General features: G+C 38.8%; 1 protein-coding gene across 2 annotated transcripts in view; it reads right to left on the bottom strand.

Annotated features, from left to right (window-relative positions):
* Positions 1-19,364: 19,364 nt before the first annotated feature.
* The window catches only part of ARMC1 (armadillo repeat containing 1), a 35,681-nt gene continuing 30,421 nt past the window's right edge, over positions 19,365-24,624 (bottom strand). Inside the window, exons 5-8 of one of the 2 annotated variants that reach the window (XR_003610749.2) lie at positions 22,453-22,569; positions 22,293-22,367; positions 20,159-21,515; positions 19,365-19,429 (exon numbers count right to left, since the gene is read on the bottom strand). Coding sequence is in view for 1 of the 2 variants with exons in the window: in XM_028112867.2 (XP_027968668.1) it covers positions 21,324-21,515; positions 22,293-22,367; positions 22,453-22,569 (384 nt within the window). In the remaining variant the exon portion in view is untranslated. Of the gene's footprint in view, positions 19,430-19,565; positions 21,516-22,292; positions 22,368-22,452; positions 22,570-24,624 lie in introns of those variants that run through there. The other variant, XM_028112867.2, reaches the window with a different exon arrangement.

Genomic DNA, 24,624 nt, shown 5'->3' with positions numbered 1-24,624 from the left:
CTAGGAGCAAGAAATGGCCGGTTCCATAGGATATTAATAGATACTTTTTTTTTTAAGATTTTCTTTTTAAGTAATCTCTACGCACAATGTGGGACTCGAACTCACAACCCCAAGATCAAGACTCACATGCTCCTCCAACTGAGCCAGCTGGGTACCCGTTAACAGATACTTTCTGACTAAGGTTGATGGAATAAAGAATAGATGTTTATTTTTTAAGGTTCTAAAAGTAACCACCTCCAAAAAAACACAAAATAATAATGTAACTAATGGGGCCACCTGGGTGGCTTAGTAGGTTAAGCACCGCCTCTTGATTTTGGGTCAGGTTGCGATCTCAGGGTCCTGGGATCAAACCTCTAGACAGGCTCCCTGCTCAGAGGGGAGTCTGCTTGACCCTCTCCGTCTGCCCCTTCCACCCTGCTCATGCTCTCTCTGTCTCTCTCTCTCTCAAATAAATAAAATATTTTAAAATAATAATAATAATAATATAACTGGGGCACCTGGGTGGCTCAATCGGTTAGGTGTCTGCCTTTGGCACAGGTCATGATCCCAGGGTCCTCGGATCTGAGCCCTGAGTCTGGCTCTCTGCTCAGCGGGGAGCCTGCTTCTCCCTCTCCCTCTGCCTGCTGCTCCCCCTGCTTGTGCTCTCTTTCTCTGTCAAATAAACATATAAAATCTTTAAAAATAATAATAATATAACTAACAAACTCAAGGGCAGGGGGGAGGTGGGAGTCATCTTTCACATCAGGACATTGACCAATATAGCCTAAATATGATACGTCAGGAAACAGAGAACTAGGAATATTATTTACTCTGGTGGTAGCCACCTTTAGAATTAAAAATAGAACAGTTAAGGGCGCCTGGGTGGCTCGGTTGGGATCGAGTCCCATATCGGCTCCCTGCTCAGCAGGGAGTCTGCTTCTCCCTCTGACCCTCTTCCCTCTCGTGTTATCTCTCATTCTCTCTCTCAAATAAATAAATATCTTAAAAAATAAATAAATAAATAAAAATAGAACAGTTAAGAAGTGACTGCCTCTGGGGCACCTGGGTGGCTCAGTCTTTAAGTGGCTGCCTTCAGCTCGGGTAATGGGATCGAGCCCCACGTCAGGCTCCCTGCATGGCAGGAAGCTTGCTTCTCCCTCTCCCACTCCCCCTGCTTGTGTTCCCTCTCTCGCTTTGTCTCTCCCTGTCGAATAAATAAAATCTTAAAAAAAAAAAAAAGTGACTGCCTCTGAAAAGTGATATTAAGGATAGAGTGGAAGATTTTTACTTGTTATTTAAAACCGCTGTATACCAATCTATTTTTCAAAACTATGTGTATGTATTATTTAATAATAACTTTAAAAGTATAATTTTATCTTCAGGACAGAAACATGTCTTTCTATATTACACATGCTGGGATTAACCCAGAAACAGTATGCTGATGTCCAAGAAGCTGTTAAAATACTTTCACTGCCTCATGGCTAAGTGATCACCTAGTAACACTGACATATGCTTAATATAGCTTTAATGCTGTAGAACAAAACATCACGCAAACGGTAAACTTGTTTGGATTTTTGTACGTTCTAATGGAAAACAACTCTTACATGGATTTGTTTCAGAAGTTAAGAATTTGCTTACTTCCCACAAATCCACACTCACTGTCTTTAAGAACCTTTCTTTTTCACGTTTCACAAGTCCTAAAACGCAACTGAAAATAAAAACTTTTAGTGAAAGATTATATTTTTAAGCTTGCGGTGCTAGGGGCAATTGACGATTTTAGGAGCCGAGTAAGAAGCTTCCAGAAATAAAAACCTAGCTTATTGCTGAAAACCAATGAAAATATATCGTCCAATAGAAATGTCCTTGTCAAAAATTTAGTCTCTTTAAAATCAACCTGGTGAATTGGTTTCTTGGGTGGGAGAAGAATGAACAGGATAATAGAGCAGCCAACCTGCTGGACCTCACCTCAGAGAGAACAGACCAGCGCAGACATGGAGGTGTAACAGGAGAGAGGTTGCTTCCGAAATTTATGATGAGAAAGTAGACACTTGGGAAATACTTTTGATACAAAATTTGACCCAATATGGATAGTAGGAACTACTCAAGCTGCCACAGAGTGTCAGACAAAACAAAGGAAAACCGAGTTAGCCTAGCAAGTCTGGGAGGGCCCCAGGATCAATCTGGCGTTACGTCCCAAACAGAGTTAACCATCTAGAGAATGGTTGCCTTTCCTCAGTCTTCTTTATGGATTGTAAGCCTGTCACATTTCACTCGTTTCATGAGCATCATCTACAAGCCACACTAAAAATTAATTAGCAAAACAGATTCATCACTGTGATTATAGGACACAGAGAATCTAGAGTCGGAAGTGTAACGTTTGCCGTAGAACTATCCGGCGAGGCCAGAAAGACAGGAGTGCCTGACCATAATAGGATGATTAAGCAAAGTTCCCTAAGCAACTCTTCCATGGTAAGCCCACAGTAAAAGAGGAAGTGCTGCAAGGCATAGTCAACTCCAAACAACATGATAAAACTGTAGAAACAAGGGTAGAGAGGCCAATCTGATATATCAATCAGAAATAGAGCGGCTAATTTTAAACACATGAAAGTTTTATAGGCTAAGAGCTTCAACTGAAGGCATTGACAGGGCCTAAAAATCTCACATGCTATTCCAAACGAAAGGACACTGTTAGACACACACTGGGGCAGTTGCCAGTGGCCACCCAGGGTCACGTCTGTGCTCCTGCTCGTCACTGCTCTATAGAAGCTCGCGCTGGCCCCACAGGTACCCCACAGCCGGCTTACTCGCACAGCTCCTCTCCCACACTGGCCATGAGGCCGGGTCCAGGGTTGGACAATGGCCCGACCTGTAGCTAGGATGCAGACGCCATATTGCCTCTCAGAGTGGCCAAGGGAGGATGCTGGAGTGGCTTGAGCTTTGTTCCCTGCCATTCAGCGAAAGCCTTTCCATGGCAGTCTATAGAGGCAGAAATGAAGCTAGCGTGTGCACAGGTTCCAATGGCATTCAAATCCCATTGGGGGATATGGTTGCCACCTCCTGCGGCTGACTCTGCACCTGCCCCTTCTGCAAGATGTCTGTATGAACCAATGCATTCTTTCAGCTTTAACTAAAGTTGGGTTTTTTGTCATTTGAAAGAGGCTTGATGTTCATCATCTGTGTAAATAGTTTATTGAAGAAATAGCTCTTTAGGGGAATAAATGTAAAACAATTTTTTTAAAATTATTGCCTGAAGCTATACTACTTTGAGTCTCCCTCTCTCATCTTTTAAAGATAGGCCCAAATTAAATGCCTTTCAGTTTTTATGGGAATCAGTAAACTTTTTCTGTAAAGAACTAGATAGTAAATATTTTAGGCTTTGTGAGTCACATATGATCTCTGTTGCATATTCTTGTTTATTTTGCGATCCTTGAAAAAATGTCAACACCATGGACTGGGGCTGGATTTGACCCATGGATTATTAAAACAGCTCAGTTTTGAGCTTCTATCTCGTTCCTTTTTTTTTTTTAACTCTTTCTTTTTCTTTCTTTCTTTCTTTCTTTCTTTTTCTTTCTTTCTTTCTTTCTTTCTTTCTTTCTTCTTTCCTTCTTTTCTTTCTTTTCTTTTTCTTTCTTTTCTTTCCTTCCTTCCTTCCTTCCTTCCTTCCTTCCTTCCTTCCTTCCTTCCTCCCTTCCTTCCTTCCTTCCTTCCTTCCTTCCTTCCTTCTTTCTTTTTGAGACAGAGAGAGAGAGCAAGTGAGCACAAGCAGGGGGAGCAACAGAGGGAGATGAAGAAGCAGGCTCCCCGTTGAGCAGGGAGCCCAATGTGGGGCTTGATCCCAGGACCCTGGGATCATGACCTGAGCCAAAGGCAGAAGCTTAACCGACTGAGCCCCCCAGGTGCCCAGAGCTTCAATCTCATTCTTGGGAGAAGCATGTTCCTGCCACGTGTGTTGGACTGCCAGGTATATGTGTCCTCTGACACCGAGCAAATTCTGTAGCCACTCACATAGACAATTAAGTAAATCAAGGTGACCACCAGGAAGTCCAGCATGACTCCCAAAGTCAGGATTAGGGTGAGGCAAGCAAGATGCCCAGGACACAAAAGTTAAGGAGGTTCTCATGCTTAGGTGCTAATCCTGCATTTGTGCAAACCTAGGACTGAGTGCTTCTTTCAAGTTTGCACCATGGATGCCCCCCCTTACCTCATCCTTCTCCCAGCCCAGACAACTCCCATCTAACTGCTCAATCTTAAGAAGAGGGGAACTGGCTTGCTTGCTCTTTTCTACAATGTTTGCTGTTTTTGGTCCTGGCTTCTCCTGGAGCATAACCCACTCTGTGTATTCATATTATCTCAGCCCATGAATCACCCCCACACCCAGTGGGACTTGGGGACAAGGAAACCAACCAATATGCTGAGGTTCATGCTTTTATTGTGTGGTGAGAATAGAAGCAATTTTTCTGACCTAGGAATCTAATTTCTGCCAGCAGACATGGAAGCTAACTTGTTAGCTTGCAAGGTAAAATCAGACCCTCTGCAGTTCTTGACATTGATATCTAATGCAAAACCCCTTGCCCATCCCTACCCTTCAATCCATCTCCATCATGGGCTGGATGGCAACTCTAGGATCTGTAACAGTATTGTCCATCCTTGTGATACTTTCTTCTTTTCCTTCTTTAAGTCTGGAGCTTGGGGCAAGGAGGAAGGATCAGGGAGGTAGAAATATGTAACTGCTTGCCTGGTGGTGGTGGTAGGAAGGGTCCCTCATTTCTCTTGACTGGACTTGGTTCTGTCTCATGCTGATGGTCTCCAAATAGGCTTTATGTGTGTTCTTGCACTACTGTCAGCTTCATCCCAGCTCCTTCAGGGAGGAGGAGCTTGTCCCTTTGACTCATATGTGACCATTGTCCTCAAAGCCCCTCTTGAGGTGGGTAGTCTTCTCACCTGACCTAGGTAATTGTACAGTTCCTGTCCTTCCTTTAAATTCCAAGTTCCTTCTCAAGGAGCCCAAAGAACCTGTAGGAAACTCTTCCATAGCCTAAGGGCTGCGCAAACCTAGAAGAGGGTGGCACCTCCCACCTCTTCTATGGAGGCACTCATGCCACATGCACCTCAAGGTCCCTTCACACTCTGCTAACAGAGGCTACTCTTGCTGACCTCCTGCCTTCAGAGACCCGTAAACAGAAGCACACAGTAGTTCTGTGTACTTTTCATACAACTCCAAATTCTAGGGACGCCTGGGTGGCTCAGTTGTTAAGTGTCCACCTTTGGCTCAGGTCATGATCCCAGGGTCCTGAGATCGAGCCCCGCATCGGGCTCCCTGCTCGGCGGGAAGCCTGTTTCTCCCTGTCGGCCGCTCCCCCTGCTTGTGCTCTCTCTCACTCTCTCTGACAAATAAATAAATAAAATCTTAAAAAGTCACGTGCAGGGGCGCCTGGGTGGCTCAGTCGTTGAGCATCTGCCTTCGGCTCAGGTCATGATCCCAGGGTCCTGGGATCGAGTCCCACATCGGGCTACCGGCTCAGCGGGAAGCCCGCTTCTCCCTCTCCCACTCCCCCTGCTTGTGTTCCCTCTCTCGCTGTATCTCTCTCTGTCAAATAAATAAATAAAATCTAAAAAAAAAAAACCAAAAAATCAAATTTTAGGGGAAATATTTTCTGCTCTCTAGGCTCTGTCCATGCTCCACTAAAGTGATAATGCAAGAAGAACCTATTGGCACTTTTGTTGTCAGACTGATTGTCTTGAAGCCATCCTTCCCCCTCCCCAGGATTGGGAGAAACCACCAGGAGAAGTAGAACAAGTCCTCTGCTATTTCCCCTTAAGGCCAAAATTTCACTCCCCCTTCCTCAAACTTCTCCTTACATAAGCTTGTGGGTAAAGGAAATGGTGATACAATAAATCTAGAATTTGGTAGTGGTGGACAGTAGAATATAGTACACTTTGGGCTGGGAGGGAGAATTTAGTACCTTTTCTTCTCAGCTTTGGGCATTGCCAGCAATTCCAGAATAATAGGAAATTTCCTACTGAATATCCTGACACCCACATTTGTAAGACATGGGTCTTTTAAAGGCATTTGAAATGATTATATGCAACAACTTTGCAACATTGTTAGGTTCCACTCTAAAATAAATCCCACAATGGGAAACTTTGTACTATTTTCATAGGTTTTAGTATATATGATGATAGCACAAACAAAAGCTGGTCTCAAATTTAAGGGAAAATTTTTTCAAGAGAAATTTATAATACATTCAAACATATTAACCAGAAAAGACAACTTCAGAAATTGAAAAACAAAAATTTCCTTACTAGAAGTATAAAACTGTTTTCTGACTCAGTAGAGTGCTTATGGTTACTTCAGTGTTCAAATGACTTTATTGTCTTGTGCACCAATGGTGACAACTACCAAAAAGATCATCTTGTGTAGTTTTAGGGTTGGCCTCAGAGGCGTCTAGATCTTTAGAGCTGCGGCTCTTAAACTTCAGCATGCATGCATCAGGGGCCCCTCGTGGGCTTATTAAAACCCTAATTGCTGGACCCCAGCCCCAGTTTCTGACCCAGCAGCTACTGTTGAGTGGGGTCTGAGAATTTGCATTGCTAACAAGTGTCCGGTGATGTCAATGTTGCTGGTCTGGAAATCAAACTTAAGAGAACCACACTGCCTAGGGCACCATTTTCTAGCTCAGGACAGCCCGGGGGGGCCAAATCCAACCTGTCCTCTCTTTATACAGCTTTATTATAACACAGCTATACTCATTGCTTACATATTGTCTCTGGCTGCTTTCTTGGCACAACTGTAGACTTGTGTAGCTGGGACAAACTTTATAGCCTACAAAGCCCTTTTTTTAGTCCTTTCCAGAATATTCACTGTTGACGAACTTGGTCCTTTATAGGACAAGTTTGCTGATCTCTGATTTTCTGATCTAGAGCATCATCTTCTAGCCCATACCCAACCCTGCCACATAGCCTGGACTGGACAAAGGATGGTTAAAGAGGATAATGGCCGTTGCCATGACGGGCTTACTTCATTAATTATGTAATTTGATTAAATTGTATAATAGCTTTGACTTTGTATGGGTCATTTGCAGCTATATAGAAACTTTAAAACTATTTGCTGAAAACCTTACTTTATATTCAGGTCATTATTTTAATTCCTTTAATGAAAAAAAAATTTTTTTTAATGTCCCCATACACCTTGGAAGATAAGAACTGTTGCAATTATCTGTTATCCAGTAACAAAGGGAAATTGGAAGGATGCAGCATTTATTATAGTAGAGTTTACTTCTCATACAGAGATGTACATACAAGGAAAAAAAATCTCATAAAGTCAAAATTATGCTTGGAAATCTAAGTCACCTTTAAAATACAGTATACAACATTTACAGACCATGTTGGAGGCAGACTCTCAATATGTCCAACACAGCCAATTTTTCCTTCAGCATTCAAACAGATGGCTCATTCTTTGGGTGAGCACCAGATGAAGTAGTTGGCTTGTATTTGAGGCCATCTTGTATAAAAAAAATACTTATCTTTAAACACTAGAATCACACTCTGCATAGTGAGAAGCTCACACTACAAGGCACAAAGAATCTATGACCAATTGAGGGAGCCATAGATTAATGTCTCCCTTTTAACACTTAGTCTGGGGGATACTCGAGAGAAATGGTAGGAAGAAGTGACTGCATGACTTAAATTCTCAACCTCCCTCACTTTCTCTCTGGCCCAGCACTCCAGTTGGAGTCATAAAATTTGAATGTATCTCTGATGGGATTCCTCTATGTACATGAAGATACTGATAATGAAATAAAGATCTTGAAATGGTGGTTCATATCCCACTCCTGGTACTAATTTCTGCTTTGCTCTGCTCAGAGTAAGAAACATGCCAGGTAAACTTAAAGGAGAAAGATTTAAGATTTATCAGCATCAATAATGGTACTAGTACTTTGACACTGTTATCCCTGTTTATGTCAGGGCTTTTTAGCTCCAGAAAATCCAAGCTGAAAGTTGACTGGGTCATTTCGTCACCATCCATCATCTCTGACCCCTTCAGTCACCGCTATGGCTGAGTCAACATCATGGCAAAATGCAAACATTTCTCTTCCAATAGACAAAGCTGCCTTGGGCTATTTTCCTCTGACAAAGGCAACTTAACAGGCTGTCACTTTAAGGCTCCATCCTTATTTAGTACAAATACCAAATACCAAGCCCATCCAAATCATCACATAGATTATTTGAAGCCATTATTTATTCTTCATGGTAAGTTCACACGAGATTATTTTTATTTATTTTTAAAGATTTTATTTTTTTTATTTGAGAGAGAGAGAGTGTGTGTGTGTGAGCAGGGGGAGGAGCAGAGAGAGGACAAGCAGACTCCACACTGAGCATGGAGCTGGACGTGGGGCCCAATCCCACGACCCTGAGAGCATGACCTGAGCTGAAATCAAGAGTTGGATGCTTAACTGCCTGAGTCACCCAGGCGCCCCAACATGAGATTGTTTTTAGAAAGAAAACACCTGGTTAAAAATTGTTAAAGAGTCTTAAATTCAAGTTTACCTTCATTTCGAATAAAATTAAGATGCCAAGTTGAGCCTCACACAAATCCTGTGAAGATAGGTATTAACCTTATTTTGCATATGAGAAATTGAAGAGCACGATTAAGTCACACAGGTTTCGGGCTACAGTTGGACCCTAAATCCAGATCTCCTCAGATTCCAAGAAGCTGAATTAGTAGGTTTCTTGATAAGTAAATCAACAGCTAACTTTGGTGTAATCATTATAGGAACATGAAAAGAATATAAAATAGTTACTACACAATTATTTCAATTGTTGAATATATAAGTTCAAAATAGGACAAGGTAAGACAATCTGACTGTAATAACAGCCTCCGGAAACATGCATTTTACAGTTACAGCAATTTGTATTACAGGACTAGTGAAAACGAGGAATGCCATCTATCCCTATCTTGCTGAAATAGGATAACGCAAATTTAAAAGGTTCTTGTTTTTAGTAACACAATCTTTCCCTTAACATATTATTCATCTAGCTAGAGCAAAAAGGTCAAGTGAACAAACTGAATTTTACCATTTTTCCTTCTTTTGCATAAAAAATCAGAAATATAGTTTAAGGAAACTTGGGATCATTAGAAAAATGGATGGTTTAAATTTTTCAAAATTAATGTAAGGAATTCAGTATGTTTACTCATAAGTCATTATTTGTTTGATTCAGTTTAATGAAATATAATTGTTTCTTACATTTAGTGCTTCTGAGTGGAGATTGTTTAGATTGACCAACCCATCTTCCATTAGAACATCTGTCAATGATTAAAGAAACATCTCCTCATTAGTGATTTAGGACTTCATGATTTCTGAATGGTTACCATAATTTTGCTTTGAGATTTAATGAACATGTAATATAAAAAATCTTCTGTCCCATTTTGTTTTAAAATCTGAGCCTGCTACTGATTCATACTCAAATAAAATGTGAAATATTTGACCTAAATTTACATAATTTATTAACCAGCAAAATTACTGGTATTATTACTGGTATACACTCAATATATTTATTATCAGTGTTTCTCTACTTGCAGTTTCCACAGAACAATTCTCAACATTTGGGATTGTCCTGAGCAATGCAGGAGCTTAGCATCTCTGGCCCCAGAACCCAAGAGTTCACTACATTACTATAACCATAGCAGTGTGTGGGCATGATGCATGAATGTGCTTCCAGATATTGTGAGAACATGACCACTCCTTTCACCCCTTTCAAGAATCACTGTGGTGGCCAATATAGTAGACATAGACAAAGTCTGGCAAATATAGCCAGTTCTTTGGAACAGGTTTTTGGGGGACTAGATATATTCAGTGTAAGATTTAGCTGGAAAATTTTCTTATAACTCATAATTTAACTTGCTGACTTCTTTATTATTGAGCTGGATTTGATTTTAGAGTAATACATCCATATATTATGAATAATGAACACCGTTTATTCTAATAGATAATTGCGTCCCCTTAAGTCAAAGAAGGGTTCTGAGTCAGAACTCTAAACTCAGGAATTGTACTTCTCTCTTCCTATCATGGTTCCCACTCACCCCTAAACACCACATAGGACTTGGTCCTCTTTTTAACATGAAAGAATAAAGTATAATGGAAAATCAGGTTATCTCTGTTTATAAATTTCACATATCATCCAAGATTTTTCTTTAAAGCAATTCAGATTTATTAATATTATTGATTTTATAGAGCACATTTATACATTAGTTTCAGACTTACTTTTGGAAAATTGTTATGCCTATACATATAACAAAGATATTACACCACAGAGCCTTTGCACAATTATGTATATGAACTCCAAACCAGAAAGCCTTAACCAAATTAAGACTGCATGGAGACTTTTACTAAAATGTATGTGAATCTGGAATCTAAAAAGTGGGTACAGAATCAATCTGCTTTCATACTTTTTTCTTCAATAATTCATCTGCAAGAAAAGGGGGAGGGAGGCAAAATTTCATTTAAAAACTTTCAAGTCTTGAAATCAAAACCACTCCTTAGAGAGCACACAGCCACAGAATCTGTTTATATAAGCTTGTATTGAAAATAATCCAAAATATCCATTACATCTGTGTATTTGTTATAAACTGCAATGTGCATTATAGATCCCTGCATCTACATATGCACATAAACTGGCTATATTTACAGTAATAATGAGATTGCCTCTATAGAGTAAATGATACAATAAATGTTCAGCTATTTTGAATGGCTGCTATTTCTATTTTATGGTCAGTGATATGTCTTCATTGTTTTGAAAATGTAGACAACTGAAATTAGATTGTGAATACCATTCCTCTATAGTAAGCACTATGGGTATATTCTATGTGAACATATCCTGTGCATTCCTTTGAATCAGGTGAAGAAAAACAATAGCCATAACTTGCTAAAAAGTCATATAAAATAGCTGCCTTTCTACTGATGACATTCTTGCTTCTAGTGTTGGATTAATATTTTTAATTTGGAGAATTTATAAATATACAGGAAATGTGTGACACCCGTTTACCAAGACTCACAGACTAACATGATCCCATGTTTATGTAATAATAGAAGCTGTAATTTATAACAGATACCAAATACAATGCAAGCTTACTACAACTATCAAAGGCATTTGATCTTAAAACATTTATGCTTCTGAGTAGTTGCTAGCTCTAAAATTTTTATATCCACTTTAAGTATTCATTTGCTTAAATTTAAGCTTTCTGCCCAGCAGTGCCTTGAGAAATTTTTTTAAACTTTATTCTTGACTTTTTAATATCTTTTTACTTTGATCATGGCCTAGATTGTGGATATCTGGAGAATCCAAACATTTTGGGGTATATGTGTTGAAATATTTCAGAACACGTGATACCACCAGGGGCTAAAATAAAGGAAAATTTCAAGGTTACAAAACTCCAAATTTATGAAGAATAACGCATCAAATAGGTGGCAGCATACTAGATGCTGTGTAGGGAAGACAGAGTACCCTGACATTAAAATAGGAAACACACCTGACATAAGTACAAGGGCAAAATGAGCACAATAAAAACCATACAAACCTGATAATAAAATAGCAAAGATATTCAACTAACAATTAAAAATTTTGTATATAAGCTTTCACTCTCAATTTCAGTTTGTGAAACCAATTGGTTGGAGGAAAGAGGCTTTCTTCAACTGAGCGAAAGCTTAAGGTAACAGCTCTCACAAGATCTTTAGATCTTAAAAGTATAAGAACTAAGTCATGATTCTGTCTTCACTGTATATTGGCATTACCACAAAGCTGTTTAAACAAAGAAACCACCACCACCACCACCACCACCACCACCCCCACCCCAATCCCCACCCATGACTCTCGCCCTATCCCTAGACTCTGGCTCTGGAATGGGGACATGAACAATGATATTTATTAAAAGCATGCAGGTGATCTTAATGTACAGACAGGGTTGAGACTCTCTGAACCAAAATGCAAAAATCAAATGAAAGGATCAGAGAAAGCTGGATGGTAATCTAGGAGTCTGATGATGTCTCATGGAAAGAAACTCATCCATGCTAACATATGCTAATTTATTATAAAAATACAAGTGACCAGATTATCAAGACTGAGCACATTCTCATTCTGATTTAATCTTAAATAGACTTAAGAGAAAACCATTCCCCTTGCCTTTTTAGTCCATTAGGAATGTAAGAATAGTAATATAAGTAGTGTCTTAATGGGTCAGTCCAGTGTCTTTATTCAGCTGTACAGAAGGACCCAGAGGAGTTCATCTATCAAAGGCCAGTCCTTCCACCCATACTCTGGATTTACTTGCTTCTGACCCTCATTCTACATTGAATGCTCTTTTTTCTGTATCTCATCTCTCTTGAATCCATCCCACTAATGTTTAAACATTTCAGTCTCTCCCATCTTAAAAACACACATGCCTAGATCCCAGACATCCTTGCCCACAAACCCATCGGCGCAGCCCACCAGGGCAGCTGCTGACAATCCTGGGCATCTCCTCTCACAACAACAAACCACCAAGTTCTTCTATGATACTGCCTAAAAAGGTCTCTCAAACAGGTCACCTCTCTCCATGCCCATACTTACCCAAGGCCAAGCCACCATTGACCCTCTACTGCAAGTATAGAAGTAGCCTTATAATATAGTATCCTCAGATCCACTCTTCCCTTTTCCATATTGTAACCTAAATAAGCCCACTTTGGCAAATTACCAAACCCAAGCTTCAGTTTCTTCATATGTAAAGTCCTTTTTTTTTCACAGACTTCATAGGATTGTTGCGAAGATCAAATGAATACTGGACTAAAGCGGTTAGCAACTGCAAAGCAGAAAAGGTCACTGTTATGTTTATTAATGTACAAATACTTAAGAGGGACTGAACTACTTATATTAGGAGATGAAATATAATATTAAGGGACTAAATCAAAAGGCCTACAGTCTTGTTTAATCTGGCCGCCACCAACATTCCAGTCTCATGTTAGACTCCACACACCAGCCTCATAAAACTGTTCCCTTTGTCTGGAATGCTCTCCTTGCCCCACTTGGCCAACTAACTCCTGCTCATCATTCAAGTTCTGGTTTAAATCTTAATTTCTCCAAGAAACCTACCCTGACTCCCCCACCCCCTTCCCCACCAATATCAGGTCTCCCAAACCTGTACTACTTCTTGGTACATCACATTTGCCATTATCTATTCCATGATCTTCCTTCGACAGTGAGCCTCATGAAAGGTTATATCCATAATCCCTCCAATAAGCACCATGACTGGGAGAATATAAGTCTTCAAATTTTTAGTAACTGATTTTAATGACACAACTGAAAAATACCCATAAATGCTACACTCTAATAGAAGCCTGTGGCTCCCTTCAGCACGAATCGGTAATTGCTGGCATTTCTCTATCACTTTGTCTCCTTTGAGCTTTACTAACCAGAAATACTACACCATAAAGAGTAAGGAAAGTACCTTCATTTTTTATTTCCAATACAACTTTTTGAATATAAAAGTTACACATCTAACATAACTTCTGTGGAGGTAAGAGAACATCTGCTTGGCTTATTTTGCTATTTCAACACCAAGAAAAAACACTCATCTGCTTTCCCATCCTGGGTAATTACTAATCACTTGGTGATCAGAATCTTAATTTAGAATACATTTTAACTCATTACTTTACTTGCTATACTTGCTACTTACTTTTTAGTCACAGGTTAAGAAGATTCCCATAGACGGTCATCTCCAAGAATTTTACTACATTCTGCTCCCACAAGAAGTTAGTAAGACTAGTAGTCCTTATATCAAGCCCTATAAATATCCTCACCCAGAAGTGTCTTTATACATTGTTTATTGTCAATAAGCTAGTTTTCTACTGAATTTAATATTAAATTAGTTCTCCTATCTCAATGGACCATAAACACTTGGTTTTGTTCCCATTAGATACATCTTGCTTTAATGCTATGTCACATGGATCTTATTTTTAAAAAACACATCTTATTGCCTGGAAGAATGTGATAAATTAAAAAACTAAAATCAAAACTAAAAGTATAAATACCTATGTAGTTTGCTTTATAACTTTATTTCTATTTTTACGTACACAATTTTCTTAAAACAGTATTTTCTCCGACTTTCTGCACTGAGAGGTAAGGATTCCTTTTTCCCTTAAAGTTTATCTCCTAAAGCTGAGTCCTGATTTCTGGCTCAACATTTTCAGTCTGCCTTAGGGTTTTCATCTACGTTTGCTATAACCCTTTTTTATTCATTGGTTAAGGTTGGTATAGCTGATTTTCCATGCATTTCCTCCCTTTTTCCATCTTCTTTCATTTCCTGCTACCATTGTTTAAGTCATTCACTGGTACTTTCTCACCTATCAATCTTCTAATTCATTTATCTTAATCTAAAATTTCCCCTTTTTTTCTCCCAATCACAAAGTCACTTTTCCCTCTGAAAGTGTATTTTATATTGCCCAATTTTTGCCCCACTGGAATATTTGTTTGCACAGACTACACTCTATTTTTATTATTTATTTTTTTAAGATTTTATTTATTTGACGGAGAGAGACACGGTGAGAGAGGGAACACAAGCAGGGGGAGTGGGAGAGGGAGAAGCAGGCTTCCCGCCAAGCAGGGAGCCCGATGTGGGGCTCGACCCCAGGACCCTGGGATCATGACCTGAGCCGAAGGCAGACGCTTAATGACTGAGCCACCCAGGTGCCCCTACACACTATTTTTAATGTGTCCTGATAAACTATCTTCCTACCTGAAATACGTAAACATGAAAAAATGGGTACCCTACTTACATTTTCACATGAAACTTATCAGAAGGGAATAGGTTAGGAAAGGGCTTCTGAGCCAGTTAAGGGCTGCAAAGAACCTCAGCAAACAGGCTGGTCCTGAAGACAGCAATAATGAGGAGGCTTGGTTAGGCTTCACTCTGGGCTTGGTAAGAGGCAGTGCAGAAGAGGAAGGCTGAGTTTTGAAAGCAATCTCTGCTGTCGTAATCTACAAATTGAACACATTTGGGAATGAAGAGACAAATGATACAACTGAGTAGTCAAACGTACAGCAGACTTCTTAAGTGCTGAAAGACTTTAAAGAACTGGGAGACAGATTGGCAAGGGCCAAAATGGACAGCCAAGGAGGCTCCATGGAATAGCCAGTTCTGGAAAACTAGAATCTGGTAATTTAGGATGAGGACAAACATACAATGCATCTACTGAAGACTAAAAATGTCAACTGAACTACAAGTAAGTGTCAGGTAAATCAGAAGAGTAGGAGAGGTTACAGAGAGTCTTGAAACCAGAATAATTTGGATTTGACACAATGAAGTCATTGAAGATTTATAACCAGAAGAGTAGAAATTAAAAATACCTAACAATTATTTGGGCAACTATCTGGTCACTAAGAAGGAAAATCCCGACCCCAATACTCAGTAGCTGTATTTGACTCCAATTACTTTATTTCCTCTGTAAAATGAGTATGAAAAACCCTAGCTCACTGAACCACTGTGATGATGAAAGAAGATAACACAAGTAAAGGACCCAGTACAGAGCCTGAAACACAGTACGTGCTCAAGTAATGTTAAATGTTACCAACAAGCCGGTAGCATTAATCCAGATGTGCAATAATTAAAAACCACAAGATCTGAACCAAAGTACCAAATACCCATCCCTTCAACATAGAAATACTACAATAATTGTTCCACCACCATAACTCATTCGTAAACACTCCCCAAATGCTCAGCACACACTGTATTATGCTCTATAGTGTGGCACTAAAACATAAGAAACGCTCCCTCCCCTTAAGGATCTTGATCCCACTAAGAATATACTCAGGGAAAGTTATGGACCATAAATGACAGGTCCCAAACGAAAAAGTAAACATGGCAGTTAAGAGGAAGAAGGAATCATGGGGTTTAAATTGTTCACAGGATTTGTATAAGAAGCACTGGGAAATGCTTTTGTAATGTGTATGCTACAAATATTTTTTAGTAAAGAAATGGGCAAATCTGTTTAGTGTGAAAACTTCTATAAATCAGGTAAGAAAACTCAAATCCCCTCGCCCCTCTACAAAACACTGAAAACTAAAAAGTTCCTAGGGAAAACAACAGCTCTTAAATATATAAAAAAGCTAACTTTCATTCGGATGAAATTTTTTTTTTCTTTTTAGATCACAAAGGGCTAAATGTGGGATAATACAGTTGGAGAGGCTGAAGGGAAACAGGGACTCTCATACCATTCTGGTGAGAGAAGAAACCTGATATACTCTCTAAGGAGGCCGAATCTATCAAAATTAAAAGCACTCACAGGCTTTGCTACATCTAGAAATATACTCTATGGATATACTAACACAGAACTATTTGTAGTAGGCAAAGGATTACAATCAAAACACTGGCTAAATAAATGGTGGAACATTAATACTGTGAAGCTAGGGGAGAAAAAGCTGCTTTATACAAGGATATAGAATAATTTCCTAGATACACTTTAAGTGAAAAAACTAAGATGCCAGGCATTTTATTACCACATGTATGGGGAGAAAATTTGAAAAAGTTGGTATATTTATAGAATATTCTTGATGGGCACACAAAATTAGTAACTATCCCTGGTGAGGAAAACCAGGTTCAATGGTTCAAAGATAAATTTTTCACTATATACCCATTTTGAACACTTAAAAAATTTAAGGTGTAAGGGTACCTGGCTGGCTCAGTCAGTAGAACCTGTGACTCTTGATCTCAGTGTTGTGAATTTAAGCCCGACGCTGGGTGTGGAGCTTACTTTAAGGAAAAAAAAGAAAAAAAATTTAAATGTATATTTCTTACCAACTGAAACAAATTAAAAGAAAACAATTGAGAATAAATCAAAATGTTTAGTTATGGATTTTATGTTGTAGGATGACAGAGGGCTTGTTTTCTTTATGCATTTCTATAACATACTGAGCTTATTTTCATAATAAGATTTTTTTTTTAAAGATCTTATTTGACAGAGAAAGAGAAAGCACAAGTAAGGGGAGTAGCAGCAGGAGAGGGAGAAACAGGATCCTTGCTGAGCAAGGAGCCCAACGTGTGATTCAATCCCAGAACCCTAGGATCATGACCTGAGCCGAAGGCAGATGCTTAACCAACTGAGGCACCCAGGTGTCCCCATAATAAAATATTTTATTTTTTTATTTTTAATTTTTTAAAAAGGATTTTTATTTGAGAGAGAGAGCAAGCAAGAGCACAAGAGCAGGGGGAAGGGGCAGCAGACTCCCTGCTGAGCAGGGAGCCCAATGCAGGGCTCTATCCCGGGACCCTGGGATCATGGCCTGAGCCGAAGGCAGACGCTTAACCGACGGAGCCACCCAGGTGCCCCATAATAAAGTATTTTAAAGGAGAGATAGTATAAAGGAGGAAATTCCAGATAAGAAAGAATATGAGCAAAGATCTAGCAGGTAGGATGAATACAAAATACTTTGGTTATAATAAATAGACAAGACTAAATAAAGCAGATATTTTCTAACAGTGAGATAAACAACCGTGCCTCCTGTACAGAAAGTCTGTAATAATGCTATAGAATGTATGAAAGACTACGTTGGTAGCTAAACTCTCCTGACATTTTTGGTGCTAGACAGTCTAAGAGTCCTTTGTTGACATCACAGCAGAAAATGACAAAAATACTGTTAAGATTAATCTGATAGATTAGAATGTGGCTACCCTAGAAGTAAAAATAGCCGATTTCTGGCCCAGACATGTTGTCTGTGACACAGGGAGTATTTAAGGGTCTGAACAGCTACAACGTCCAGAAGCTCAGCATTGTTAAAGGCCCACAGTTCATGTGGCAAACATGGTTTCCCTCTTCAGACAGGCCAGCGGCTCTACATGTGTTTTCCTCTGTTGTGGCCTAACCAGACTTACTTCTCTCATGGTGTCCAGACAAAGCTTGTGACTGCCAAGAGAGCCCTGAGTAAGTCCCCTGACAGGAGTAGGGCCGAGGACCGGGGCAGGAATGGTGCTGGTAGAACCAGAAAGGTATGCAGCAGGAACCAAGATGCAGGCTGCCTCATGGGAGTGTAGAGACCTGGGGGCCAGGCCCCCTGCGCTCGAGTCCCGGCTTCACCATGGTCTAGCTCTGTCACCTGGCACTAGTGAGCTACTCACGATTTCTCTGCCTCATTTCCCCCAGCTGGAAAATGGAGACACAAAAGTATGGCTGTTAAGAGTTAAAGGACTAAGTATTTGTCAAGCACTTAGCATGGTGCTGACACAGATTTAGTTTTCGTGTCCACTGCAGGCCTACCATGAGCTTGGCTCTAAGAGAAATAAAAATTCAGAGACTTTATATCTGATAGGTATGGCGAAGGAAAGGAGAGCTATCAAAGATGACAGTATGTGGAGATTTAGAAATTATCAACACAAAAGTAACTGAAATCCTGACAATAGATGAATTCTTCAAGGAACATTTCGATAAAAATCAAATACCTGTGAACTAACTCTCAAAAAATACCCTCAATTGGATAGAGAAAGTTGAGGAGCCAGATAAAGTGTGTTTACAAAGGTATAGTGTCTCACTTGGAATTGAGCACAAGAGGAGAATTGTGTCAAACTTCCAGTAACAGTAATTCCATCTTAAACTTGTAAGATTTTAGTTTCAAGTTACTTGTGATGATCTCACTGGATTCAAATAATGATCCCATAAAGTGGAAGAATTATCTCCATTCCATCAATGAAGAAAAACCTCAGAGACTACATTGCTACCTAAAGTTACATAGCTAGTAAGTTATAAAACAGGAAATTGAAATAAATAAATTTCTCCTATAACAATTCTATAAGAATCACGATATTATAAGTTAACCTTAACTTTATTCAACAGAGCAAATATTATGCTCCTCTCCCACTTTTCTGAAAAATAAAAACCAAATGACAAAGCAAATGAAGAAACTTGCTAAATACCAATAAATCAGAAACAAACATGCCAGAAAAAAAAATACCACCTGACATTTTCCCTATTCGCCCAACAATTCATACCTGTCATTTATTTTTACTGATTCAAGAAAAATTCTTTGTTCATCCTTCTAAAAAAATATCTGCACAGTTACTACTAGCCAGTTACAGCTGCAGACTCTCTTGGTTCTCAAAGAGCTACGTTGGGAGGAAACACTGGTAAATATAATTTCAATCTAATATGACAAACACTACAATGAGTGTATGTACAGGAGCAGCTGATCCAAACCCAGGGAGAGGCAGGTGTGGTGCTGGGAAGGAGATGAAAGGGAAGATGCATGGGAATGAGTCGGGAGGGAGCTAGGAGAAGGTGCTAGGCAGTGTGGATACAAACAGGCTCAAGAGTAATCAATAATGCTTATACCACAAAAATGCAATATCCATTCAATTTTAATTATGTTACCTTTTATTATTTTACAATATATTTCAAAAAATGCCGTTACAGTTGCCTTAACTGCTCTATAAGACCTGGAATAAAAGAACACTTAGAATTAGAACACACAGACATCAAGCTGTAATACCTACTTGTACTGAGCCATTACTACCAAAGAGATGTAGTTTTTTAAATAGGCAGATGTGTGGCAATGCAAAATAAAATACAAACTTGTTAAAACAAACAGTAAACTTTGTTTTAATGGCTATCAAAAGGAGGTGGTTTTGTTTTCGTTTTTCAACACATCTGGTTCTGGCAGCAAGTTGTATTATGCATTTAAAGCAATACATGCCCTGAAAGCTTCTACTTTCAGTTGTGCGTGTCATCTGAATCAGTGCCCAGACACATGAAAAATATCATTCCCAATCCCCTCGCTACCCCTCCCTCCAGAAGGTCGTGAACTCAAGATTCTTGTTGGTGAAGTATTTTACAGTTTTTTTCCAGTGACACTGGACGTTTTTAATTTTCTCTAAAAGAGAAGCGATGAAAATGCAAGGAAACCCTCCAGGGTCCAATTTTCACTTCACATTCTCCACAAGCAATAAAATAGCAGCTCTACATGTTGATGAAAAAGAATTTCAATCTCTCCATATTAGTTTCTTAATCATATTAGCACTAAAATTTATGTGGATTTAGCTGGATTTCCAAAAGGAAAATTTTAGTTGTCAAATATTTCAGAAATTTAATAAAGCATTACATATATGTAATTAGCTCTTATCTACCAAAAATATATATGTATATATATTTATATTTATTTATCTTACCTTCACTGAAGTTCTTTTTTTCTGGCTGGACATGAGAACAAGATTAAGTGGACCAATGCTGGCTTTATTTCTTTATAAGCAATAATTTGAGTCTTTCTTTCATTCAGTTCGATCGCATGTTCATAATAAATTCACAAAAGGCAATACAAGGAAACACCTACTGAATAGGCATCTGCCAAGCAATTCATGCTTTAAGGTTAGACTCTACCAAATGGCACTATGGCATTATAGGCATTCAATTTTTGTTTTCTTTTTTCAAGTTTGTCAGTTCTTTACTATTTTTTTTTTCCTAGCAAGGGATGGTATATGATCACAAAGTAAGGCCTAGAGACCATTTATAGTTGCTCCCAGTATTATGCTGGACGGAACTCTTAAGAGCTGATATAAACCAAACTGAACAATAGTCAACTGGAACCACATCTGATCACATTCAAATAGTTTCCAATAGTACTTTGCTAATATACATGTTTCCTTCTTCTCGGCTGATTTTGTGTTGATCTTTTTAAAATTACAACAAGTAAGACTGCAAGGTTTTTGTAGGCTTGTGGTCTTAGGGGACTGCTATGTTCATATGGATATTATTTTAAATCACAAAATGTCTCTATAGTAATGTTCTTTCTATAAACATGGTTGGCAAAATAAAAAAGGCACAAGAGGGGGATAATGAGAAATGTTTTCAATTTCAGTGAAGAATCCCAAAGGAAGTATCTTTCATGAAGAAAAGTAGAGAAAAATGTTCAGTAATTCATGCACGACTTGAGCTTAAAACAAAAACAAAAACAAAAAAACCTTCTCTTCAGATAGGTCCTGAGGCTTGAGGAGAAATGAGTTTTCCTAATCACGTGCTTCATGTAAAATAAAAATGTAAAGCTGCACATATATATGTTTGGTTTAACAGTGGACCCATGTTTTTTTAAAAGTCAGGCAATTAAAGGAAAACAAAACCAAAATACCTTCATAAACAAAGAACTCCACCTGTAGCCTCTGTCCTTTTTACCACTGAGTGGGGCAAAATGTCCAATAAAATGTAAAATGCAGCATACGCAATCATGTAATCTAAAAACTTTTCATGATAACTTATTGCAAATTGCACTTGACAGTTCACCACAACAATGGAAAACTGGCCCCTTGTTGGTTCACACAGTCCTTGAGACCCAAAGTGAAGTCACCAGTAGAACGATCTGGATAAAAAGTTTGCAGCTGTGCTCAGCCAGCTAGCTCCACCCTCTGGGTGTGAGCCGACCCGGGACACTGCTTTGTCTTGCTCCTTTGTGGGACTCTCATCCTCAGGCAGGTAGTCGGGCAGTTCTGTGTTCTGTTCTACTTCCACAGGCGTATCTTGGAATGGGACCAACATCTGACAGAGAACATGTTAAGAGTTATTACAAAATCATCCTAATGGACACAGATATTTATGTCTTAAGTTAAAGGTCTACCTTACTCCTCATTCTAATCACCATATTTATTCACAGGGGTTATATTCCTTTAAAAATCTTCCTCTTACATGAAGGTAGGCCCAACTGCTGAGCACAGAAAGGCAGAAATACACATGAAAACTAAGATGCTTTTCTCCTGAGGCTCCAGGAATAAATGTGCAATCCCTGTCTATTTAAAGAAAACAAAAGCAAGTATCTGGCTACTGTGTGCCCCTGAAGGGCCACTGAAACTCCTTTCTATGGGAAGACAAATAAGCTAAAGGAATGCAGATTTGTTTTCCCTATCACAAAGCTAGTGGCAAAAGTAGCAAGAGGCAAAGATTTTCACTGTATTTACCTATCCCTGGTGGGAACAGACCTTTATTTTTTGGATTAGCAAAACTAAGGTTAGAAAGAATTTAAAAACTAGCGCAAGGAAACTAGATATCCTTTATTTCCATATAAAATTAGGAAGATGTCTCCACTGAGACAAAGAACAGACTCTGAAATCCACAAAATATAAGAACAGACTTTGAAATCTACAAAAGACCTCTATTTCTAAGAGTTAATTGTTAGCTAAGAAACATTAAGATAATCCGACCCAACCACACTCCTGTATATTTGGCAACTAATAGCCTGAAAATACTTACAATCTGCTAGCCATAAAGAATAATCAGGAGAGTCAGTTAGGTATAAAGAAAACTAAATAAAGCATTTACCTCTTCTCCACTTTCACTTTTCACAACTTGCTGAGCTTTCATAACCTTGGTTGATGCTATCGCTGATGCCAAAGCCTAGGCCAGGATTAAAAGGAACAATTTTGAACACTGATTTGTTTACCTATAACCTCAAGCATATTCAGCCATTTAAAATACTAACCTCTGCTTTCAAATCTGAACGGATCCGCACCACACATCTTTGAACAGCCATTTGAAAAGTAAAGCTAATAACACCTTTAATTTTTAACAAAGCCTCTTCACAGAGATTTCTCCGAGACTGAAAAGGTAAAAAAACAAAAACAAATTATTAAAATTGGCAAAATAAAAATAAACAAATCAACTCAAACCACACTGAATTAGTCATCGGAGGGGGGCGGGGTAAGTAAATGTCTCTATTTCAGTTCTACCGACTCATTCTTGAGGGCACGCTGGTGGTGGTGTTTAGTCAAGTTTATTAAATTTTATAAGATCAACAGACTAATAATTCCTGCTGGATTTTTTCAAACTTCATTACTAATACTTAGTTTTAATAATTTTTATCGGAAATAAGTTAGCCAATATTAATTTAAATCTTAATGCAGAAGGAATGGAAGAATAATATAGAAAAAAATGCTGAAAAGCAGAGGGTCCTCTAGCTTAAGGGTGAGCAAACTATAGTCCACCCACTGTTTTTACTGGAACACAGCCGCACGCATTTGTTTACCTGCTGCCTGAGGCTAGTTTTATACTACAGCAGAGTTAGTAGTATAAGAGACCATATGCCCCGCCAAACCTAAAATATTTACTATCTGGCCCTTTAAAGAAAAGCTTTGTTGACCCATGCTCTACTTAAAAATCTCTGAGGATAATTCTGATAGACTGATGTTAGAATTAGTGAGTGTTCAGTGTCTGACTCACTATTTTTTAAAGTACTTGGTATTTATAAATATCACTACATCCTTCATTTATGGCGTTCTCAATGGTTACCACTGCATTCTCAAGGGTTATTCATACCCTCTTTTTAGTTCTCATTTTCCTCTGACAACACAATAAAACATACCCCCTTCAATGTTTGACTCCTAATAATACACTACTTAGACCACTGGTTATTCCATCTGTCTCATCTTGCCGCCAAGGTCCAGTGCCTAAAACTAAGTGATTTTGTTTCTACATCAACCTTCAGTAGACTATTCCCATCACTTCAACCATTATTACCATGGAGAACAAAGATGTGTATCTCCAAGAGGACTTTATTTTCATTTGCTATCAGACATATCCATTTGGATATCAAGTGGTCATCTCAAACACAAGATCCAAAGCAAAAATGGATTAAAAAGTAACTACAGGGGTGCCTGGGTGGCTCAGTCTGCTAGGCATCGGACTCCTGATTTCGGCTCAGGTCATGATCTTGGGGTCATGGGATCGAGCCCTGCGTTGGGCTCCATGCTCGGCAGGGAGTCCACTTGAGATTTTCTCTCTCCCTCTGTGTATCCCCCTGCTTGTGCTCTCTCTCAAATAAATGAAATCTTAAAAAAAATAAAATAAAAAAAGTAACTACAGTTTCACCTTATCCCTCCTCCACCTCCAGCTCATGTATCACATCACCATCTTTACATCTTTCTGTGTCTTTATTGAAACCAGGTTCTGGTTCAGTACTTCTGATGGGAGAGGCATCTGCAATTGACCCCAAATCCCTGGAACACCCTGAGAAACACTGCCTTCAAATTACCTGACTCACTCTTTTCTTCCATTGAATATAATCAGTCTTCAAACTTATTCTAATAATCCTTCAAAAGAACTATCATTGCTTATCTCCCTACTACCATTATAGAATGGTGCTAGTCAACTTGCTATTATTTGAGACTTTAGCAATCACTTTCATACAATATATTGGCCTGTATTCTCAGGTGTGCTTTGTTGAGTTTTATCATTTGGTTTGTGCTAGCTTTCAAAAGGAACTGTATTATTCTTATTCATTAAAATTAGATGGGACTGGTGATATTTTATATATCTTACTATCTTCCATTCAATCAACTTATGTCTACTACTGGAGCTTGCTTTCTAGAAACTTTTCAGGATCTTGTGGCCCCAGTTTCAGTAAGATAGTTGTTAACTATCTTATTTGGCAATGTCATGGATAATATGCATATGAAAAACTTCTCCCCACTCTTACTTAGAGAATCCTAAATCCTGAGGCCTAATTGCTATGAATAATCTAATGTAACCTACCTGGCCTAGCTAAAAAGATAAGTGGTAATCTATGGGTTGCTACCCCTAAATATGTAAAGTCATATAACTTATCACTGCTCAAAGTAACTTCAGGGAGACTTCCAAATCCAGTCAAGATGGAGTA

This window comes from Eumetopias jubatus, unplaced genomic scaffold, assembly GCF_037043125.1.
Source record: "Eumetopias jubatus isolate StellerSeaLion01/CBP00866 unplaced genomic scaffold, mEumJub1_p1.0 scaffold_4, whole genome shotgun sequence".
NCBI lineage: Eukaryota > Metazoa > Chordata > Mammalia > Carnivora > Otariidae > Eumetopias > Eumetopias jubatus.
This window is presented reverse-complemented; position numbering and strand designations above follow the sequence as displayed.